This window comes from Penaeus vannamei, chromosome 18 (assembly GCF_042767895.1).
Source record: "Penaeus vannamei isolate JL-2024 chromosome 18, ASM4276789v1, whole genome shotgun sequence".
In the NCBI taxonomy this organism is placed as follows: Eukaryota; Metazoa; Arthropoda; class Malacostraca; order Decapoda; family Penaeidae; genus Penaeus; species Penaeus vannamei.
The window spans coordinates 35,390,893-35,413,179 of record NC_091566.1 but is presented as its reverse complement, the minus strand read 5'-3'; the positions used below and the strand labels follow the sequence as shown (position 1 = coordinate 35,413,179).

General features: G+C 35.7%; 2 protein-coding genes across 7 annotated transcripts in view; one reads left to right on the top strand and one right to left on the bottom strand.

The window, feature by feature from the left end:
• Positions 1-210: 210 nt before the first annotated feature.
• LOC113824224 (zinc finger matrin-type protein 2) lies at positions 211-7,486 on the bottom strand. Its single transcript, XM_027376962.2, has 6 exons — positions 7,343-7,486; positions 2,488-2,578; positions 2,232-2,361; positions 1,342-1,415; positions 725-870; positions 211-619 (listed from the first exon to the last, which is right to left on the bottom strand). Exons 1-6 carry the CDS (start codon positions 7,361-7,363, stop codon positions 470-472), a joined length of 612 nt encoding a protein of 203 aa, XP_027232763.1. The 5' UTR covers positions 7,364-7,486; the 3' UTR covers positions 211-469.
• Positions 7,487-7,678: 192 nt separating this feature from the next.
• LOC113824222 (FHF complex subunit HOOK-interacting protein 1B) overlaps positions 7,679-22,287 on the top strand; it is a 24,661-nt gene continuing 10,052 nt past the window's right edge. The window contains exons 1-12 of one of the 6 annotated variants that reach the window (XM_070133204.1): positions 7,688-7,759; positions 11,840-11,983; positions 13,525-13,699; positions 13,966-14,292; positions 14,452-14,672; positions 14,783-14,933; positions 15,048-15,206; positions 15,475-15,561; positions 16,550-16,600; positions 19,350-19,526; positions 19,729-19,929; positions 20,136-21,062. In XM_070133204.1, the coding sequence (XP_069989305.1) occupies positions 11,970-11,983; positions 13,525-13,699; positions 13,966-14,292; positions 14,452-14,672; positions 14,783-14,933; positions 15,048-15,206; positions 15,475-15,561; positions 16,550-16,600; positions 19,350-19,526; positions 19,729-19,929; positions 20,136-21,062 (2,490 nt within the window). In that variant the 5' untranslated portion in view covers positions 7,688-7,759; positions 11,840-11,969. Of the gene's footprint in view, positions 7,871-11,839; positions 11,984-13,524; positions 13,700-13,965; positions 14,293-14,451; positions 14,673-14,782; positions 14,934-15,047; positions 15,207-15,474; positions 15,562-16,549; positions 16,601-19,349; positions 19,527-19,728; positions 19,930-20,135; positions 21,063-22,287 lie in introns of all 6 variants that reach the window. The other 5 variants (XM_070133206.1, XM_070133207.1, XM_070133203.1 and 2 more) reach the window with 5 other exon arrangements.

The following is a 22,287-nucleotide window of genomic DNA, read 5'->3' as shown; positions in this document are numbered from 1 at the left end:
CTTTATACTAGTGGTTCTTTACCTCTTGTCTACCACACTTCCTTTAGAAATTTGTCTTTCCCTTCACACCCCTTTTGCATCTAAAAATAAATATGTTCTTATATCAAGGCCACATAAATCTGAGAGTCTTTCAGCTATATCTTATTCAATAACCCCTACAGCAATTTATACGTATATTTGTTTCAAGAAGGTAGGTAATTGATGATGGTGTTTGCTCAAAAGATTTATTCCTATAAAATAAAAGTAATACAAGGCAAAAAAAGAAATGGGACAATGGTCATCTGCTTTCACATTAGAATGACTTTTTATAGTTATCACTTCTTGGAAAAGAGTAATTGCATAACTTTGACAATTAACATGAAAATAACAGACAACCTCATCTTTCAATATAATCATGTTTATATTGTATATTGACTTTAAAGCAATTATAAACAACACTTGAATGTAGAAAATAAATATGAATATAATATCATTTCTTAAATGATGAAAACGAAGAGAAACCCATTATTTTTGCCATTTCTGGGTCCATGCTTGATCCTTGGTCCTCATCTATCGAGGAATCTGCCTTACGTTTTCGTTCCTTTCGTTTCTCACGTCGATATTCTTTAAGCTTCTCCTCCTGAAGGAAACAGATTTGATGAAATACAATACATCTATATCTTGATCACTTACTTTATATAAATACTTAAAATGTAGTATGGCATCATAAACCTAAAATTTTTACCTCTTCCTTTAATTCTTGCATTCTCTGTTCTACATCATAGTCTTTCTTCTTTTCTTCTAATTTTTTCTTATTCATATCAAAACGTTTTTTCACTTGGTCCAGAGAGGATCGTTCAACTCTCATGGACATCCCAAGATTTCTTTGATCTGTAATAATATCAAATATATAAATGAAAAGTTTACAGTTATGTTCAGTAACATACTACATTCTAGAAAATGTTCTGCTGCTTGTGGCTAATATTTCAGAACAAAAATAAACATATAGCAAAGACATATGGAATAACATGTCTATTTATCACTCAACACAATATAGATTTGTCTGCTAGATGTTACTGTTTATGACCATGACAAGACATGAACAAAAATTCACTTGTTTAAAATCCACTTTCATTAAGGATCAATATAAAAAGTTAATAATTAAAAATAAATACTGAATGAACTTGATCATCATATGAACCAATTTAATGCAGTAGCTCCCTGGATATGATCAAAGTAGCAACCAAATTTTTGGAAAAGTCAAGGTTAGCCTACTGCAACTAAAAATTTATGGTAATTTGTGCTATATATACTCAGTTGTAGTAAAGCAATAAATCTGAAATCTTAATGCAATTTACTCACGTTTTTTGCCATTGATGTGGTCGAGGAAGTTTATAGAATCCTTCACAACACAGTCACACACATTGCAATAATACCTGAAAAAATTAAACTATAAATAGAGACAGAAAAAGATTCTTCACTTTTGGTTATCCTTACTCTAAACACAAGAATACATTAACAAGAATAACTATATAGTGGCTACTGTTAACAGCTTTCCAGTCAAAAAATAAATAAATAAAACACAACAATACCATTCAAATCCTCAAAGTTTGCAAATAACCTTTAAATATGTAAACTTTAATTCAGGTTTAGGAGAATTACTACAGATACTAGAAAATCAATGTTTTCTTTGCTTATTTGGACATTCTTCAAATAACTTTCTAATATGCATAAAAAGATTATCTTACACATGCACAAATGCACACAAATACACATATGCACACGCACACATACACACTCACTCACTCACACAAGCACTAACACTCAAACACAGTTATATGCACTTAAACAAATAAAAGCACTCAAATACAGATACAAGAACTCAACACAGATACATGCACTCAAACACAGATATACATACTCAAACATAGATATATATTCTCAAACACAGATACATGCACTCAAACACAGATACACAAAATATAGAGGTCACTGGTACTAAAATATCCAATCTTTCCTTAAACAAGTTTTTGTTTACCAAAATTACTTAACAATAATAATAATAATAATAATAATAATAATAAAAAACATGGAAATACTACTAATGAATTATATTTTTATGAACTTCATCCAAACATATGAACAAAATGTAAAACTGCAGAAACACAAAGTAAATTCTATATGAATAAACCACAATAGACAGATGGTATTAAAGGTATAAATTCATATTCATGACAGCGAAAAAGCCTTACCCTCCTGATTGAGATGCTGGAGTAGTTTTAGTGATGACCTGGCTCTTGCCAAGCTTTGAGTCAATGTCCACTTTGTACTCACGCTGTTTTAACAACTCGCGTTTCACCGGAGCAATCTTCTGTTTTTGAGCTGAAGCAAAATTTTCCAATTAATTCATCAGGTGATGGACATAAGAAAAGGCATGTCAAATGTGTATTTTACAGTATATACACATATTATGAATCTGTAACAGGTGATTGTGCTGTATTCTCTAACCTTGAGCTGCATCCCGCTCAGCTCGTATACGCTGCTGTGCAATAGATTCATACTCATCTCGGTCCCATTTCCTCCTGAATTCTGGCCCTGACTAAGAGAAAAAATTGTTAATTAGATATAAAAGTATAAAAACTGTTCTTACAGAGGAAGTGGGGTCCCTTTGGATTTTTGAGAGCATAATTTAAATTTTCAAAAAGATCCATGTAACATCAATCTTTTGTGAAAAGTAAAACCAAAACTTTGCAACTTTAAAAACTCAGTATCAATAAAAAAAAAATCGCTTCTAATTTTATTAAAAACCAGTGTAACTATCTTTGATTTACTGCAAGGATTTTGTCCATATTCACTTTATTTTAGAACTTTGGATTTCTATATAATTTTTCTTGATTCTTTGTGGTAAAGTACACCATACAAAATGTATGAAAATCTGACTATCAAAAATGTGTTTTGCAAAATGTTCTCATTCTACCTGCTTTTTTAAACAAGACCTCACTAAAAGAAACTGATTTAAAAAAAGAATGGTTAATGGTTAAAAACATAAATGTGCTAGACATCAAAGGTCATACAGCACTATGGTAAAGTACTGTGGCAAAAAAGGTAAAAATAACTTAATGATTAGGATAAAATGTGTTAAATGTAAAAGGATAGTACGGTAAGGAAAAGGCTAAAGAGGCGTAATTGAATTAAATGTTTAATGTTTAATTTTTGAAACAAATGTGCTACACATCAAAGTTCATATAGTAAAGTATTGTGTCAGAAAGGGCAAAGAAAAGTTAAAGACTATGATAAAACATGTTAAATGTCAAAGATTAGAGAGCATTATAGGATAATATGGTAGTGAAAAGGGAAAAGAGGAAAGTAAGTGAACTAGAGCATAGATTAGTATAAAGGGGAGGGTTGAGGAGGTAGGGCGGTTGAGTGAATTATAGTGTATTTGTCACTGGGGAAGGTATAGGGAAAACGTTCAAGGAAAAATAAATGGCAGTAAGAAAAGTAGGAGAATATCCGGGAAGAGGGGATGGTGTTAGAGGTCAAAGAATTAAAGTAGGGATTAGTAAAAGAGGAAAGGGTTAAAGATGTAGGGTGACTGGATGAAATTGAAAGTATCTGTGGCTGAAGAAGGAAGTGGAACATTGTTTTATGAAACAATCAACAGGTAATAGAAATGCAGAAACTGCTGTTGGAGACGTAGGAGAATCTGAGGAATGAGATAAGGAGATGGGTAGTTGGTGAAGAATCAGGAAGGATGTCAGAATAAAGATCCAGTAAAGGACACTGTTGCAACAAAAGGGATTCATGTGAGCATCCAGGTGGGATTGGTAAGGATAATGGAGAAAGAAGAGGGAATGGTGGTGCACATGGAGGAGAAGATGGGGTGTTTTGGGGGAAAGTGGGAGGAAGAGGGGTAGGGGGAACTTGAGGAGGAATTGGCAAATACTTAGAATGAAGAGGGAATAGGAATGGAAGGACTGGAGGAGGAATGAGGGAGCAAAGTATTCTCTTGGGACATGTTTAAGAAGTTTTGAATGTCTCCACGAGTTTCTTGAGGGGAGTTGGGCGGGGAGGTTTGAGAAATAAACATTTTCTTGTGAGGAGGAGAAAAGGGGATAGATGTCCAAGGAGCAGAGGAAGATAAAGGTGTAGGAAAGGATGTGATACAAGATGGAGTGGAAGATTTAGGTTGCCTGGTGTGACAGGTAAAGTGAGAAAGACGAAGGGTAGGCATTGGGGAAGTGGTAGAGATTGGAGATTGAGTCGATATGGACAGGACACTCCACCAATATAAACTTTACATGAGTCTACGGAAACTGATCTCAATAATATTGGTGTAGGATTTACATTTAGACTGGAAAAAGAATACAACGGGGGAGACAGGGAGTAGAGATAGGATAGTAAGGGGTAGAGAGAAGAGCTACTGGAGTCATAACAGAGTTGGGCACATAGAAGACAGTGGATTGTGGAGCAAGAGTGCTTGGCAGGGTGATCAAATTGCCAATATTGCTAATATTGACAAGAAAGAGGTTGACATGGTCAGACATATTAGGCCACTCCACCAATATGAACTTCATGGGGAAGGTCATGTCTATGGAAGCTAAGCTTGTCAGTACTGGTGCAGGACTTATGGTGGCCTTTGGAAAAAGTAGTGCAGAACTGTACTGATACTCATCATCATTGGAGTGCTAACACTGACAGGGGTGCTGAGACTCAGCCCATCTCAAGCTAGTCATGACAAGTTTGATTGATCTACACAAACCACGACTACCTTGGTTGTGCCACAGGCCTTCTCCATCTAGGGTTGTCTCAAACAGAGACAACCTGGTGGGTAGGTTCACCGTGGGAAATGAGCCAGGTGCCCATATAACCTGAGCTGGTGATCATAGATTGTGCAAATAACTGTTGGTTGGACACTTGGCCCTGCCAACTGTACTCCATGATCCAGCACAAGGACTTATTACAAAACGCATCAAGACAAGATTCCAAAGTACAGGATAATGTCCAATTTTCACTAGCATCTCCAAATACTCTTGCGAGAGAGTTCATGACCCTTGCTACCAGGCCAATCTGTCGGTAGAGGTTACACACACTGACACGCGTAGATAGAGAGAATTGGACACTGCCATCTTATAAAGTGGAAGAAATAGAGTGGGATAAAACATAGTTTAAGCTGCAGCAGCCTTATAGTCACTGCTAAATGACAAAAATATAATGCGCAGGCGCTGCTAGAATTCTAATTCCAGCAACTTCTTTCCCTTGCAAGGAATAATATAGTAGTGACCCCTGAATGCTTTATTGTGATGCCCAAACTAGTCTGTATCTTACTACATGCTTGTCAAAAGGATATTTGGCTAATTATCTGTATCTGCTGTTACACATTTATGCCTTTAAATTCTAATGTTATTATACTTAATTTGCATATCTTAATATTTATCTATACCCTCATATAGAATCATATGCATGAAGTGTTTCACATTTTCTTGCTCCTGCTACCAGAATTTGACAGCTCACCTTCTCATTTCAAGGTAAAACGCAGATGAGAAATGTTGCGTTTCCAGTATTGTGTTGATTCTGGGTTATTTTTAAGTCTTTTACAGTGGCATTGAAGAAGAATTAGGCTTTAGTAACTATCCCAGTTTTATATCTGGGCCCATCAAGAGCTCCAAATTATGAAAAAGGTGGTTAACATCGAAGCAATCCCCACGGTACAAAGAAGCAATGAAAGTTTGATGTTTCCGGATATAAAGGTATTTGGTTTATCATTTTTCGGTGTGAATGCAGCTCTATCTTTCCAAACATTCCGAGATGGAGAGAATGTGTCCCAGGGGGTGTTGGGGGGAGGAGCCACCATCAACCCTCCACTCTTGCAGTCTCTGAAGGGCAAGCCTAGTCACGGCAATTTATATTGATATATCTGGTTGGTTTATTGGTCAATATGTTTTTTGGGGGGTTTGGAATGTGTAAATTCCTGTAGTTTGTTTGTTGGGTTCCTGTAGTTTTTTATTTCTGGCACGTTAGCCCGTAGAATTTCAAAGATGGAGGTTACAACCGTAGAGCTTCATTGGCCGATTTTAAGCAATTTTTGTGCTAGTTTTATGCATTCTTCTAATTTAAGCCTGTTTCACCCCATAATTTCCCTAATATACTTCATGCCATCCCCTGCTAACAGGACTATCAATCAAGATCGGTGTAATATATGTAGTGGGAGGGAGGCATCCCCACCCACTACTATTACTTCTTGTTCTTGTTGTGTGGTAGATCGTGGCTGAGCAGTAAGGCAGTACTAAGTAAGGTACTGAGACACTCTGAAGATGTTGGTCTGAAGTTAAACTTGTCGCAGTTTTCTTGTCTTTATTCTGGGTAACTGGTACAGAAGGCAAGGCAGGGGAGCCCAGGAAAGGAGTGCGTCCTGCCGCGCCCGTTAGGGCGAGTGGTCTGAGAGAGATGGCACAGGAATTGCCATAAACAATTTAAGCATGAAGACAACAGAATAAAAGCATGGAAATGTATGAGAGAATTAAGGGTCAGATTAGCGTATTCTACGGTCACTTCGTCAATGTCAGGCACAGGGCAGGTTGAAGTACTTGTGAAATAAGAACACATGGCTTTTGTGGTCTGCGAGGGGTGAGCAACGAGGGGAGCAGGTCACTAAAATCGGCAATGGAGAAATGGTACTTGATCTCCTGAACAATTCATTCACAGATGAAGCAACGCCAAAAATCGATGAAATCATTGAATTTCCTGAAGAAAAACATCATTTTTTTCGACTTTGTCTCTGGGAGGGTGTGTCGCTCTCTGTAACAAATACCAATCTGTCAACTGACTTCCTTGTCTGAAAGGCCAGCATTATGACCTTCACTACCAAGGTATGTAAAGTTCTCTGTGACTTCAATGTCCTTGCCACAAGCATGTACCAACCAAACAGTTTCTCTGCTCAGGTCCTCAAAGTCCTGGATCTTGGTCTTGGTCCAAGAGACCTCTAGACCCTGGGGCTTTCCTTCATATCACCATAATAAATGAGGCAGGCAAGCAGGGGACACAACCCTCTGCAATAGACAATATTATGACTGATTCACACTCTACCCCACAATATCCCTGGTACCTTTGATACCCTCCCCTGCTATTGGAGCCGATACTAAAACCATCGCTCGGTTACGCGAAGATATTGTAAAACATTGCCAGTTTTTAACTTGTCCGTGAAAATGTCATTCCCATCTCAGAATAACAAAATACTCTTCTTTCTTTGACCAGGAATTCTTTTTGCAATAGGGATGTGTATCAAAAGGTGCATATTGCTCAAAGCAATTTATATATAATGATAAATTTGAGCTTTTACAGTTAAAAATGGCATATTACTTACACTTGATCCTGAGCCCGACATTGCTGTGTATGTAAACAAACGTTGTGTGTCATGTATACTTTTTATCAAAAGAGAAATGGATTAATGTGTACATGAATATAGCATATCTAATTCAGATAATTCTATGGAACAATAGAAATAGACTTTGACATATTTTGGGAAGGATTAGAAACATAGAGAAATACGCAAACTTGCGGATATTTCATATCACACAACTCTCCCAAAACGAAGTGAAATCCAAATTATATTAACAAAATATCCAAAATACTTCAATGACATATGTAATAAATGTGCCAAAATTAAATACTTAGAAAACGAATGTTCGTCAATACCTAAAAGAACCACCGCCTCAGTTGTGGGTTGACTTGTTTGTGTTGTGACCGAGATCAGAGCTGTCACTTGATTAATTTCTCTCAAGTATGTCCCTCTCTCTCCTTTTCATTCTCTATGTTTCCGGCAGGTGTTTAAGAGTGTTATCTCCATGCGAAAAAGCTCTTTGAACGAGGATATTGAGCTGGTGTTTGGAAGGTTTCTTGACCCTGATTTCTTGTTGATTTTTTCGTGTCTTAAAAAAATGTTTTCTTCCTGTTGACATTGGTATTTTTACCCTTTCCTGCATGGGTCCGGGAATTTGAGGTTGATAGGCGTAAATTTAGAGTGGGGGGTGATTTGAGGTTATACTAGAGGAATGGAAGTGGATATTTCAATATAGAATGAAAAATTGGTTTGGGATAGGCAGGTAGAACAAGATCCAAGAAACACAATTTTCAAATTTGGTTAATTAACAAGTACAGTGTAACAAATGTTAGCATTACTTTACGTCATCAAAGTTATCAGGTTTTGCATTTACTTTGCAGATATTTAAACAAATATGTTTAGAATAAATGTATATTTGGTAAACTAAAAAAAATGTGGGTTTGGCTGTAGTGTCATTAGGGTTCATGTTGCTTAATGTTACTGAGAGCAAGACAGAGATAGATGAAAATGGACATTGTCATCTTAAAGAGCATTTCCTGCAAAATGCCTAAAATATTTGCTGCATATCACTGCTCAGAGACCACAATGTCCAGAGTTCCTAATATTGCATTTTCTATAAGTTGGTATGAAAGGCTAATAGATTTTTTTTTTATGAGGATTAGGAGGTCATTCATTATTTTTGTGTAAATTAGATAGGTTTAAATGTTTAAACATTAGTTGTATACAGTGTGAGACTGTTATGGGATTTTGAAGGGAATTAAATGTAAACAAGGTAATCAGATTTGATTTTGATGTTGGTTTTTAAGAAGTGGAAGAAGATTAGATTTATAGATTTAATTGTAATCAAAACCTTGGGAATTATCTACTTTATATATTATGGAAAGATCCAAATTCCCAACACTGATAATAATGATATTGTTTGTAATTGGCGTATTCTGACTAGATTGTGTTTTTAGGTATTGATATACTAGCAGTGATATTGGTGGTAGTTAGTGGCACAGCATTGATTAATCACTATGGTATCTGCTGCTGCTCTAGTAAAGGCAATGAAACTCTCTATCATGTATTAAAGATGGAGCATCTTCACCTCACCTGTTCAAGCTCACTATCTCAAGAGGATTTCTATGTTGATTATTTGGCGATTATAGGGATAGGACCCTCCAAAGTTGAATCATAGTCTTGATTTGCTCATTTGGAAGCGATACTATCAGTGCCATTATCAATGTGAAATTTGTTTAGATCAAGAATGAAGACCTTTTCTAATTAGGTAGATGCCAGAGTGTGTTTGCATACTAATTGAAGAAAAAAAGAAAAATCACATAGAATACCTAAAGTAACACAAATTTGTCAAAGTAAAGGTAACCCCACTTTGTTTGTCAAAGTCCATGGATATATGCATAAAAAAGTATTGTGGCCTCCCCACTTTATGCTCTGCCAAAGGTCAGGAAACCTTATACATTCTGGGGAGATGGAGCTTGTAAACCTCTCCAGTAGTGTATCATGAAAGGAGGAACTAGTCTGAGTTTAATCTAACCAGAATATGTTTGTTTATTGCTTGTTGGATATTGCTGGGACATGAAGCGTGATGGCCAATGTTAGATTTTGCTGTAATATGGAGCGCGAAGGCCACTGCATCACTTAATACAGCCCTGTTCTAATTACCTACTAGGCACTATGGTAAAGTACCAAAATAATGGTAAAGTACTTTTTGAAGCTCTGAAGAATTTATTATTATTTTTTTTTTTCCGATAATTGCAATATTAGCAATCCTGTATTATGAGGGATTGCTACAAACATTTGCATAGGGATCTCATTTGTGTTTCAGGAGTCACATGCATATTTTCTTGATTTGGGGAAAATTGTTCTTGGGATAATAGTAAGTAGTAAGTAAATTGTTGTAGTGAATATGCCTAAAGACATGCATTTTTTCTGCAGTTTCATAGATAGGTTATATGAGAAGAAAATAGCTGTAACAGATCCTTAAATTTTGTATATTATTCTATTCAAAAATTTGTTCTGATGGTGCTCGACAGTAGATGTATTCTGTGTTCCCACGAAAAGAGACTAGCATAGGTGCATAGGTCTCATGGTCAGTATATAATCAGTGTCGCCTTACAAGTTTGTGTCTTCACATAATGATAGTAGGGATGATTCTGGTACAAATGTCTGTGATATTAAGGATAAGGAAAATGATAATTAGGTAAATGAAAATGTTCATGATTATTATAATGATACTGGTGATAGTCACTGCAAATGACTTGGACTTGCTTCTTATTTACCATTCAGTAGTACTCAGTCCATGTCTGTTTTAAAGCAAGATTTTTTCAGCCATTTTTAAGTATTCATACATATTTGATTTTTTTCTTATTCTGTCAAAATATGCATGCCCTCATATGGATGCTAAATCAAGAAGTAAGGTTACTTGTTTGGGGCTAAGGTGGAAAAAAACTAAAAGCTAAGCTAAAAGTGAGTCATTTATAATTATGTAAGTCAAAGTTGGTTCAACTTAAGCTCAAAAGACAACCCAGGGTTGGGGGCTTCAAATCATGTTTATTTGAGTAAAAAATCTTAATTAATGTGGATAAGGCCAGTGATATATATTTATCAACTGTGTAATTACATGATAATGAAATGAGAATATTGCAATAAAATATATTGAAAGGAGTGTAGCTGTAGATATAAAACACATATGGGTCATGGCCAGGGTCCATCTTAATACTGCTTGGCCATATGCTGCAATGTGGCTGCAGAGGATCTCAAAGGCATTATCAACGAAGCAATCCCGCCACACTTACTCCACCAGATATGATGCCAGGTGATCCCTGCTGCACCTGCTCAGTTGACCCAGGCCACCTTTGGTTAGCTATAGTTCAGTAGGCCATAGTTGGGTCAGCTTTAGTTTATTAGGCTTGAAGATAGGGTAACTGTAGTTCACTAGGCCATGTTTGGCTTCATGGTTACTAAAATTATGTATGGAATTATAGTTTAGTTGATAAAAAAATCATGATTGTTCTAAAAGGCAAAATGTGAATATGAAGAGCACGATTCTCAAGCTATACAAAATGAAATAGTTCAGTATATTCTGCTTAAGCTTCTTGCCAATTTATAAATCCTCAAGTCCATATTCAGCTCTTGATAATTGAATGTTGTTCAAAGATGAATTTATACTTTATGATCATATGTAATGCTTTTTCCTGTATTTGAAGGATTTTTTTTATTGTATTCTATGTATGAGCATTTCTGTTTCATATAACTAATTATTAGTATTATAAGAGAATGTTGTTGCTGATGTGCACTATATAAACTTCAGTAACTAAGGTAATGGTCTGTACTGAATTTGTAAAAGACTTCCATAGAAGCTGTCAAAACAATGGTTTTCCATGCAATTATATTGGTTTATATATGTATTATTCCACTTGACTGATATCTGTAATAAAAGGCCTACAATTTCAGTCCAACTCAGTAGTGACATATTTTCAAGCTAGAGCTCTGATTAGTTCCTTTTTTAACAATGCATTGCCTGGGAGGTCAACCAACTGTTTTATAGCAGACTTTAAGCTACATAGTGGATGTAGCAAGTAATCTAGAGATGATTTGATGTGTATGGAATTATATGCAATAGTTAAGCAAATGAATACATCTTATGGAAAGGACATGTCATGGAGCCAGTTGTATTATATCAGAATATTGATAAAGATGCAAGAATGAGTGTAAGATTAATGATATCTGCCTATCTTCCTATCTTGTTATTTATAGTACCAGGGTATGAGTTTTCCAGAGCTTGTGTGACCAGTGGAAAACCTATACTACAATTTGCTATTATTTTTCCCCCAGTTTAATATATACCCTTTCTTAGTATTCAAGATTAATTATACATGAAGATGCAATGTTGAATGTTGGTTTTTGATCAAATGAGAAAAATATACTTCCAGTTAAACTTTGAATGTAGGGTTACTATATTACCTGATCAGTAAGTGTCCTGAAATCTGCATCAATTTTCATTATTGTCTCACTGCACAGATACATGAGATTCTGTTGCCACAATCCAGAGAATAATTAGCTATGCATTGGCAGTCATGGAAGCCTCACATGCTAGTCTTTCTACATCAAGAATTGCTGTCAAGTGTCCCTGACCAAATTCACAGCTAATATGGAGAACGATGAGTAAGGAAATAAGTGTTATTTCCTAAAGTTGATAAAGCCAACTTTTATTTTTTGCCATCTAAACTGTGCTCCACTAACTTTTCATTATAAAGGAATGAGAGCTGTAAAATTATGCTTATACAACTACTTGTATAATTTGGTGTTGGTGGCTGCTCTTAGTGTTGTTTAACACATCTTGATTATGTTTCTCCTTGAAGTATTTCATTCTCAAAATGTTAATTAAAACTATCTGAATTTTTCCCACTTCTCTTTACATACATCTATTTTCCATATATTAATCCCTAGAGCAGTAAGGGATAGTAAGTAAGAAACCTATAGTTCACAGCTAGGAGTTGACTTAATAATGCTTGAGAATTTTTATGAGGGAGTAATAATTTTTTAGGAAAAAGAGGTAAATTATTTTCTTCCTTATTGTATTTTGCTATTTTGCAATGAGGAAGACCACCCAAAGGGAATGATTTGTATTGAATATTAAAAAAAATATATATATAAACAAGATCTGATCATCTCTCAATGTCTGTTGAAATGCAATAATCTAATGCATTCCTAAAAACTCCCATTTAAAATGGAATTATTATATTCAACTGTAATTCTAAACAGCATGATAATAAGTTTATTTTTAGAAATTGACTCTATTTGGAGAAAAAGAAGTACATTAGGTATTTAAGGATATGCACATATTACATCTTCAGGGTGACAAGGTAGTCAAAAACGGCTCTTGTATGTCTTTACTGTTTGTGATTCATGGTCAAATGGACATAGATTACTGTTATCTAGTTAAAATGCATGTTTCAGTGTTGTCAATATAGTTTGTTTCTTTTTGCTGTCACTCTCATGAGTTTTATCACTCATATTAAAGTAACTTATTAATGCAGTGTGATACAAGAAGTAAGTTATATATATATTTTTTTAACTGTACATTTTCCTTCATATTATTCTTTTATTTTCTTTTGCAATTTGTATACAATGAGGAAAGCTGTTTAATGAAAGCAAAGAAAGCTTTATTGGTCTAGATGTGATATTGCTATGAAATTTATTTCTGACTGATCTGTTTTATATACACAAGCATTATTATTTTATGATTTTAGTATATTTCATAAGCTTAATTATATATCTGCTCAAGGTAACAGTTTTGTCTGACATGCATGAGATGAGAATGAGTCAATCTGCTGTAGGCTGTGTTTTGAATGGGTCTTAATTCATCTTTTTTTTCTATAGTTTCTTGAGCTGTTCTATCTTGCAAGATTCCTTCCTAATTCGGGTTAGCTGATATAAATGCATATGTTTGTGTCATCATAATATGACAAAACATTCTGTTTAGCTCATACTGACTTGTCTTGCATAGTGTATATAAGCTATAAACAGATAGAAAAGTATAAAGATATATATATTCATGCTTAGGCCTTATTTAAAAAAAACAATAACAATTTATTTTAAGACACTAAATTAGTTTTAGTAATTGCAATGAATTAACTCTGTAATATTATGTATATACATGTATGTCATCAATCAGCATTTTCCTTTTTCCATCCAATCTTAAGCAATGAGTGCGGGATGACCAGCTGGTTGCGAGGGTCACCCCTGCGCACGTCGCTGGGCCGGCGTCGTGCTCCGTCCCCTCTTCACGATGTTGACCCTGCGGCTGCGTTCCACTCATTCATTAAACACTGGCAGCAAACATGTGAAATCATTTCCAGGACCCAGTTGAGGGGACAGGTAATTTACTGTTTGGGAGAGGAATGATGGGGCCTCTGGGCCATTATTGTTCTGATTTTGTTTATTTATTTATTTATTTATTTATTTTATTTATTTATTATTATTACAACTTCTTTTTTGGTATGGTTGATTTAATCTTGTGTATACCATATAGTCTCCACTTGAAGCCGATGAATGATTGATGTTAAATTCTTTGGATTTATGAGACTTTAAAATATTTGATTAATCCAGATACATTCTCCCATGTTGTCATTAATGGTTTACAGGCATGTGCTGATGATGTTACTGCTGTCATCAACCACCTTGCGCAGATGGTCACACTTCTGCTGGTGGACTTAAGGCAGATAATGGCTCACAACACACGTACTCAGAATGGTATTGGTCAGAAAAATAATGGCAACGAAGTGAAAAATACTTGTCCTTCTGAAGGTAACAAAGACTCCAACAGCCAGCATGCATCTTTGCCAGCAGAAAATCCTCCTCATACTCCAATCTTTGACCACTTCCTGGGAGAAGAAATTCTTGACAAAGTTCTCACTTGGAGCCTCAATACTGGGGAATTTGTGAATGCCCTCAAGTTGGAACAATTAAAGGTATGAGCTTTACCATGTTTCGTTATGTTCTGGCAATTAAATCAAAAAGTTAAGATCATTGGATTGATTAAAGGGGTTTACTGCCCTGCAATTTTATTTTGTATATAAAAGTAATATCTTATCACCCTGATTATGAAAGCTTGTTTATACATATTACAGGTTCATGAGCAATTACTCAGCCACTCAAGGCAAGAAATACTTGTGTACAAGCCCATCATCCGTCCATTGCTCCGACTTTTGGCTGCGTGTGGAGGTTGTGTCCCAGTTGAAGTGGAGAAACGTTTGGTTGTGCTTCTGAATCAGCTGTGTGTCTCACTTATGCATAATCATCAGCTTCTTGATTTCTTTTTCCAGTTCTCCAATGATCAAGGACCTACCAAGTTAGTGCATATCTATTGTATTATCTTTGCATTTTTACATTAGGTGCATTTTTGTTAGGAGTGACACCTATGTATTGCAATCACTGGATTTTTTTTCCCACCTTTTCCAGGTTCATGATTTTCTCACTATTGCTGCCATTTGTTCATCGAGAAGGAGGCATTGGGCAGCAGGCGAGAGATGCTCTACTTCTCTGTATGGCTCTCTCTGCTTCACATACCTCTGTGGGCCAATATATTGCACAGCATTCAAATTTTTGTCCTGTAAGTTCATCAACTTTTGTTTTATGTACTACTGGCAAGGATATTTGCTATTATCTTTATTTGTTAACATTTGTGAATATGCAATTTTAATTAATCACTCATTTCTGTTCACAGGTTTTAGCAGCTGGGCTCAGTGGCCTCTATTCTATGTTACCACGCACTTTGACTATTGAGTCAGATGGTTGGCATCGTCTAAGTCCAGAGGACATAAGTGATATTTCTCAATTACAGTTGTTCCTGAATTCTCTAGAATTTTGCAATGCAGTTGTACAGGTTAGTTGCATTTGTATGCACACTTAATTAATGTTATGCACAGTACCAGTAGTATACTTCATATATCTTTTCCTTTGAAAAGAGTATATTTTATTTTAGCAAGTTTTTATATTTATATATGATAAAGTTTACTGATTAAATACAGTGTGACTAATGTCTGTTGATAGTTTTATATAACAAAATCAGTGCAGATGATCATTTTTCTTTTAATAATGGTTAGGATTGATTTTGATTCTGAAAATATTTTAACTGTCTTCTTTTGAAACAGGTTGCTCATCCATTAGTAAGGGTACAGTTAGTGGAATTCTTGTATCAAGGATTCCTTGTTCCTGTGTTGGGGCCTGCACTACACCAGGTCAGTGATTTCTTGCACTTGGTATACTTGTTTTAAGCACCAGTAATATGTATATGTTATATAGTCACCAGTAATGGCCTAGTGAGAGATAATTGGGGATACATTTTTATTACTTTGCCATTTGTGATTCCTGCTGCTTGATAGTTTGTCATACAAGTTAATATTTGTTTTGTTGTCATTTGTTTTCTTTCTGTACATATGCGTTGCTTATGCTGTTGAAAGCAGTACTTGGCAGTAGCCATTGTTACTTCAAGATGTGCAGATTGTTTGTAAAAGTCAAATATGTTTGTTTATAAGTCTTTAACTTGTTGGGGTGTAAGAACATTTGGGGTCAAGAAAAGCATGCAAAAATAATTTGTCTAGATTTTTTTTTCTCCTTACTGATTATAGTGTTCCCATAAAAAAAAAAACTATAGTGTATTCTGTGTGGGCCTTTTCCTTCATTTTTCATGTTTAGTTAAACCATTTCAGTTCCTTAGTACTATTATGTGATTCAGCTCTAAAAACCATTCTTTATTATAATTTTAAAAAGGGATGTATTCTAGATTCTTTTGTAGGCAAGGTAATAGGAATGTATTCCAAAAAATTCAAGGCAGAAAGTCTTGTACTAAAAAGAAGAAAAAGCAGTTCATTGGGCTGAAATATGTTGTCATTTTTATTTGCCTGGGACTCTAGCATTTTAATTTAAAGCAATATTTGTATTTGCTTTTAGTGATCAAAGTAAATTTGATAATTGCTTGAGTTCTAGATTTGATGCAGATTTTTCCTTGAAGTGCTTTTTGTAAATTCGTTTTGGACTGTATATTAAATTGAGAAGGGTTCTTTTCTTTTTGCTTCTCTTTTCCATTAGAATGTGTAGCCTTTTCTTGTCATTTCTAGAGTTACCTTAAGTGTTTGGGCCTTTTGTATGGGTATTTAAAGTGGCATCTGTTCTTATTTGCTTCTTTGGGCCTTTCCACGACTTGGTACCAACTGTGGGCCTTCACAGGGTGGCGCAGTCAATGGGGATATCAGCGCTCACAACTCTCCTGTTTTTCTGGTCAGTATTTCTGGCTGCTAGTGTGCATGGTCTGTCACCTTGAACTAGGTTGTAGTTTTAAGGTATGCCTCTTTGTGTAAGATGCTAATTTAAGCTTTAATTTTTAAGTTTTGACTTTATGCCCTCTGATTTGGGCTGCAAAGTGAGTAGAGGTTATTTAATTGTGTGCGTAAATTTGAAAGCACCTTCACAAAGTTTTTTATTTGTAAGTAGTGAATTGCATTTCTCTGTGCATGAAGTTTAACATTTTCACAGTCACAGAGTTTTTGAATAGCAGATGATTCTTCATTTATATAATTTTTTATAAAGACACTTTGCCTAGGCATTCCCTGTTAACAGGAAGAAAAAGTACCCATAAACTGCACTTGACTTTAATGTGTATTGACCATAGTGTCAGTGCTGATAAAGCTCCTCATACCCTCTTTTTTATAGCTCTAGTCAAAATAAACTAATTTTAATAAGATGAAAAAATGTTTTATGTTATGATTTCTTGACAACAGAACAATTATATAAAAGTTGAAATTTAATTCTTTCATGTTGGTAGCTAACGAGAGAATATGATTGTGGAATTGTGCAGCACCAGTTAGTATATTTCAGGTGTTGTTTTGCCATGCATGCCTGTTCCTGTTGGCTAAATTTACAAAATAATGAAGAAAAAAAATTGAAGGCAGTATCTGTGTATATGAATCCAATTTTCTTGGATTATATAGGATATCTCTTAAATCTCCAAATTTACCAGCCCCCCCAAAATGGCCAGGTCTCTTTAGGTTGGTGCTTAGCAAATCTTCTTGATGCTACAACCACCACAGACTGTGAAACGCATTGATGCTGCATGGTACAGAGAGGATGTACAATTACAGCTGCCAGAAGCATCCACGTCACTCTTGCATCCCATTATATTCCACCCGTGCCATAGAATAAGTTATGATGATTATGTTAACTAGCAAAAAAAGGCTTGCATTCTTGATGAAGAAAGTAAGTAATTTTAAGATTATGTGGAAAATCCAAGAATATACCTCATAGTAAAATTCCATTTTATAAAGACTAAGGTTTCATTGATGCATGGATTTCTCAATACTTGTTTATCTGTAATTTTTTTCTGCAATATCTAGGATACCATGGTACAGATTTATAGGACTGAACTTCACCCATGACCTCTGAATCGGAAGATATTCGAAAGAGTAGCTGATTTGCTATTAGGTGTGCAACGACAGACATTTTATATTCCATAAGGAAATTAATTTTTGGTTTTGATGGACGACAGTAACAGAAAATGAAAAATGTGATTGAAGAGTGCCTGGTCAATCTGGCAGCTACCATTAAACAACCACTATCTATCATGTTCCTTGAGGCACCAGTGGATTTCACAGTCTGGGGTGGTGGGAGTCTCAGGGAAAATAACCAAATACCCTTGTAATAAGCTAGTGAACCTAGTGGACAGTCAGCCACACATTTTAAGGCCTAAGATTCCAGCAGTCTTTCCTTGGGCACTGCATATATTGTTAGCATAAAGAGATGATGATTAACCCACTGCTGCAGGGATTGTGTAGTAGGCCACTGTGGTTTTGTTTTGTGAAATATCTTTGCATAGATGGCTCCACAGATACTCAGCTACCAAGGAGTCATTTATCCCCCTGGATCCAGTTCCAATGGGTTACGTAAGTGGAAAGCATCCCGGGCGTGCGGTGCGTAGGCCGGGCGCTCACGAACACCCAGGAGTGGTGACAAGACTCTGTGCCTCCCCTTTGAAAAGTTATTTTGTGTAAACTTTTTTAGTTTTATTACCATTTTCCAATGTCTATATTTGTCTTTTAATTTGTTTTATCCAGATGGTAATTTCTTATTTTCCTTGCACAGACTCCATATCATCTCTCTATGTAGTAAATAGCTCAGAGCAAGAAAGAAAATATATGGAACATTTGGTTATTTGTATCATATATCTCATTTTTATGTAACTTTCAATTTTATGTAATACGTGAAATATTTAGATGTTGTATTACCATGTACCATACCTGGGGACTCTTTAGAAATACAAATACTTTAAAAGTGATAAGTTAGAGATTTAGTGTTTTTGTTATAATTGTATCATGGTACAGATAGATATGATATTAGCAATGACAATAATATTTTAAGAATTATTCTATATTCAAAGATTAGATAGTCTGTATTCCTTTGTTAAGTTGTTTATAATCTGTGTGTGGCAGCATTCCTTATTACCTTAACCATCCCAGCTCTTCCTTCCCAACTATGTGATCCAAGTCTAGACAGAAGCTTATTTAATGCTGATACTGTGTTATCTGATATTGATGAAAAGAGGATACCTGACCTAACGTTTTCAGCAGACTTGATTTAGTTCATGCTGTCCTATTTTATCCTGCTCTCTATTGTCCTCTCCTATTAACCAAGCTTGTCCTACTCTAACCAAGCCTTAACCTGACAAAGCCCACCTTAATGATGACCACTTATATGCTGCATGGCCTTTAATTTGGAATTAAACTCAAGCCTTATACAAGTAATGTGTAGGCTTGTCCATGTATACACAATTATTTGATAAAAATATCAGTTCTGTATAGAATTTTGTTTAAACATTGGTAAGTAACATTCTTTCCCCACAAATTCCGTTGATTTTTTGGCTAAGTTATTCTTTGATACTTGAAGGAAATATGTAACTTTATATGCATAGTCATTTCTTTCATGTATGCTTTTAAAAATCTTTGGTATTCATTTTATTCTTTTTTTGGGGGACCAGTCTGTGGTTGGTGAAGTTGTTGCAGCCACTGCTTATGTAGAGCTGTGTTTACGAACAGTAACCGAGCCAGAGCTGAGGAGGGCTTTCCTGGCCTTCCTCCTCACTTCTCCCAACAATCCAGCCTTGGAACCTCCAATCATAACTATACTCATTTCAAGATTACACTCGCCAAATACAGTAAGTCTTTTGATTTGCTTTTTTTGTGTGTGCTTTTTATGACTGCCATTTCATTTTCAATTTTGGTTTACAAAATTTATTATTGAGAGTATTTGGATTGAAATATCTTAGTTCTTGATTATTTTGTTAATTATATGCATAGTATTAATAGATGTTTGTTTAATGTCTTTCTCAAGGAATTTAATAAATATTGTCTTTTCAGCAACTGTGCCTGGTTACTCTTAGTCTGTTTTGGACTTTGGTGGAACTGAACTGTGAAGACTTAATGATAGCACTCGTTTTCCAATACCTTACTCCTTGCACACATGTTATGCTGTCACAGAGGTCACGCCTTACACAGCCCCCACATCCTGGAGGCCATGCATCGCATAGGCTGTTGCAACTCATGCCTACTGTATGCCAGGTACTTTCCAGTTCATATTAAAATTCATACATTTTCACATGATTTTATTTTTATTATTTATAGAAGAAGAATAAGGAAAACAAGAGCATGATATCCACTTTCTAAGGTTCATTCTCTTTAATAATTTATTTTCATATACAATGTATTCGAAGAAGGAAAGAAAGGCTAGTTTCAGTTATTTATATTTTCCTCATTATGTCTTACAGGTTGAAACCCAACCGAAGAAACCAGAGAGTGGAGACTCCTCTCAAACACCGCAAACATCACTATCACCTCAGCCATCACCAACGACTTTAACTGTGCCACAACATCATCGATCACTCTCTAACACATCATCTTGCTCATCAGAAAGTGACTCCGTCTTTGAACAACAGACCCCATATTCTGACTACCTACAAGATGCTCGTTCAAGAATAGAAGCAGGGACTATTGCCTGTAGCTGTTGGGTTTGGAGGTATGATGGTCTTAGTCCCACTCCAACTCAAGCTATGGAGATGTTGGATGCAGCACGCACTAACCCACCTGTATTATATTCTAAGCCACGTGCCCACTCTGATCCAGTACCAGTTCATTCTTCAGACTTGCCACAAGCAGAGGCCAAAGTTCGAAGTGTAAGTCTACCCTCAGCTATGGGCAGTAGAGAGAAAGGGGATAGTAATGAAACGAGACCAGTGGTTAACGGTATATGTGATAATCATAACAATGATGTAAGAGGGGCACAGCATGCAGCTGCAGCAGCAAGAGGTGTTGAGAGAGCTGCTGGGGCTGGAGGGGAAGAGGAGAACCTGGACTCTCTTGGTGAAAGCAGTGGATATGAAAGCTTCAACATTAGGGCATCTCGAGACTCCTCCCCTGCCCATAGTTCCCATGGCTCTCCTAGGAATCGTGTAGTCCACCATGAGTCACCAAGTTTAGAAGAAGCCTCCTCTCAAGGCTCACCAGGAGACAGAGGACCAAGGGAAAGAAAAGGGTCAGTCTTGAGCTCAGAGGAAGATCAGGAATTCATGGATACATTGCAGAGGTCATCAACTCCCACTGAAATGACAGGGCTAGAAGAAACACTGTGTGAAATTGAGCAAGCATTCACTGCATTTAAGATATTTGACGTGAGCTCCTCAACATCATATAACAAAGTAAGTATTTTCTCTGTTAAATTTATTTGTTGGTCAGTTTATTAACTTTAGGACTTATATTTAAAGCTTCTTCTGGGAGTATGCACATATTATGCACTGTTTGCTGTGGTTTTGCTTTATTAGATTTGTTTAAACAGGGATTGACTTCCCCAATGGAGTCAATTTTCTGAAAGTTCTCATTTATAATACTATTATTATTGTAAACTTTTTAATAGTAATAATATTGAGAAAAGTAATTATTATAACAATGATATTAGTAATAATAATAATAGAAATAAAAATGTCATGAAATAGGATAAGCATGAGATTGAGATCAAGTAGGCCTTGAAAAAGGATAAGAATGAGATTAAGTAGACCTAGTAATTGACTCCTGAACAACTAAGCATATGTGAAGCTTTCTATATGTAAACTGAATAAATGAAACGGAACCACAGTGGACAGTGCATGTACCCAAAATACCTAAATTTGGACATTATTCTCACATAAATGGCCACTCTGCTAGTGTGTGTGGCATGTAGGCTGGGTGTATGTGAACAGTTGTGTGTGGTGACAAGTTTCTATGCCTCCCCTTTGCAATGTTATCTCTTTTTATGCATAATTGTTTTTAGCTTGTTTATTATATGATTTACTTTACCCAGATGCTAATAAAAGAATATCCCTGCACAGACTCCATATCATCCGTCTAGGTAGTAAATAACTCTGTGCAGGAAAAAAAATGTAACAGTGTTATTTGTGTCATTAATTTTTTTTTCTTTGTGATATTCAATTTTCTTTAATGCAACCTGTGGTGCTGGTCACAGCAGCCAGGAATAAGATGCTGAGTTTGGAGATAGCATCCTCCATGAAGCTCTTCCAGTCATGGCTCATGGATATTACATTCCACACTCATTTATCGATGGGAATAATACAAAAGCCCTTTTCTATATGCCAAATATCAACAGTAAGTTAGCGTCACCTGACCCACAGCCATTTTTTGCCATGAAGGCATGTTCAAGTCACCCATCCATCAAGCCAGATTTTTTATTGAAGTCATGATCATGTCAGCCGGATTGAAGGGGTTAATCATATGAAGCAATATTCCCAAGAATGGGATTGGGAGAGGGGAAAGAATTTTAAAGGGATATGATATGTCTAAGAGTACCAAAATTACTTTTTCATATAAGCCACTTCCAGTTACAATAAAAGATAGATGGGACCCATAACAGTTTGATAGGGTCAGGGAGAG

Excerpts from the sequence above, each read along its gene's own strand:
- LOC113824224 (XM_027376962.2), bottom strand. The coding sequence starts at position 7,363 with ATGTCGGGCTCAGGATCAAGT. Across the intron at positions 2,579-7,342 it reads TGTCGGGCTCAGGATCAAGT|TCAGGGCCAGAATTCAGGAG; the intron begins GTAAGTAATATG and ends TTTTTCTCTTAG. Across the intron at positions 620-724 it reads TGCAAGAATTAAAGGAAGAG|GAGGAGAAGCTTAAAGAATA; the intron begins GTAAAAATTTTA and ends TGTTTCCTTCAG.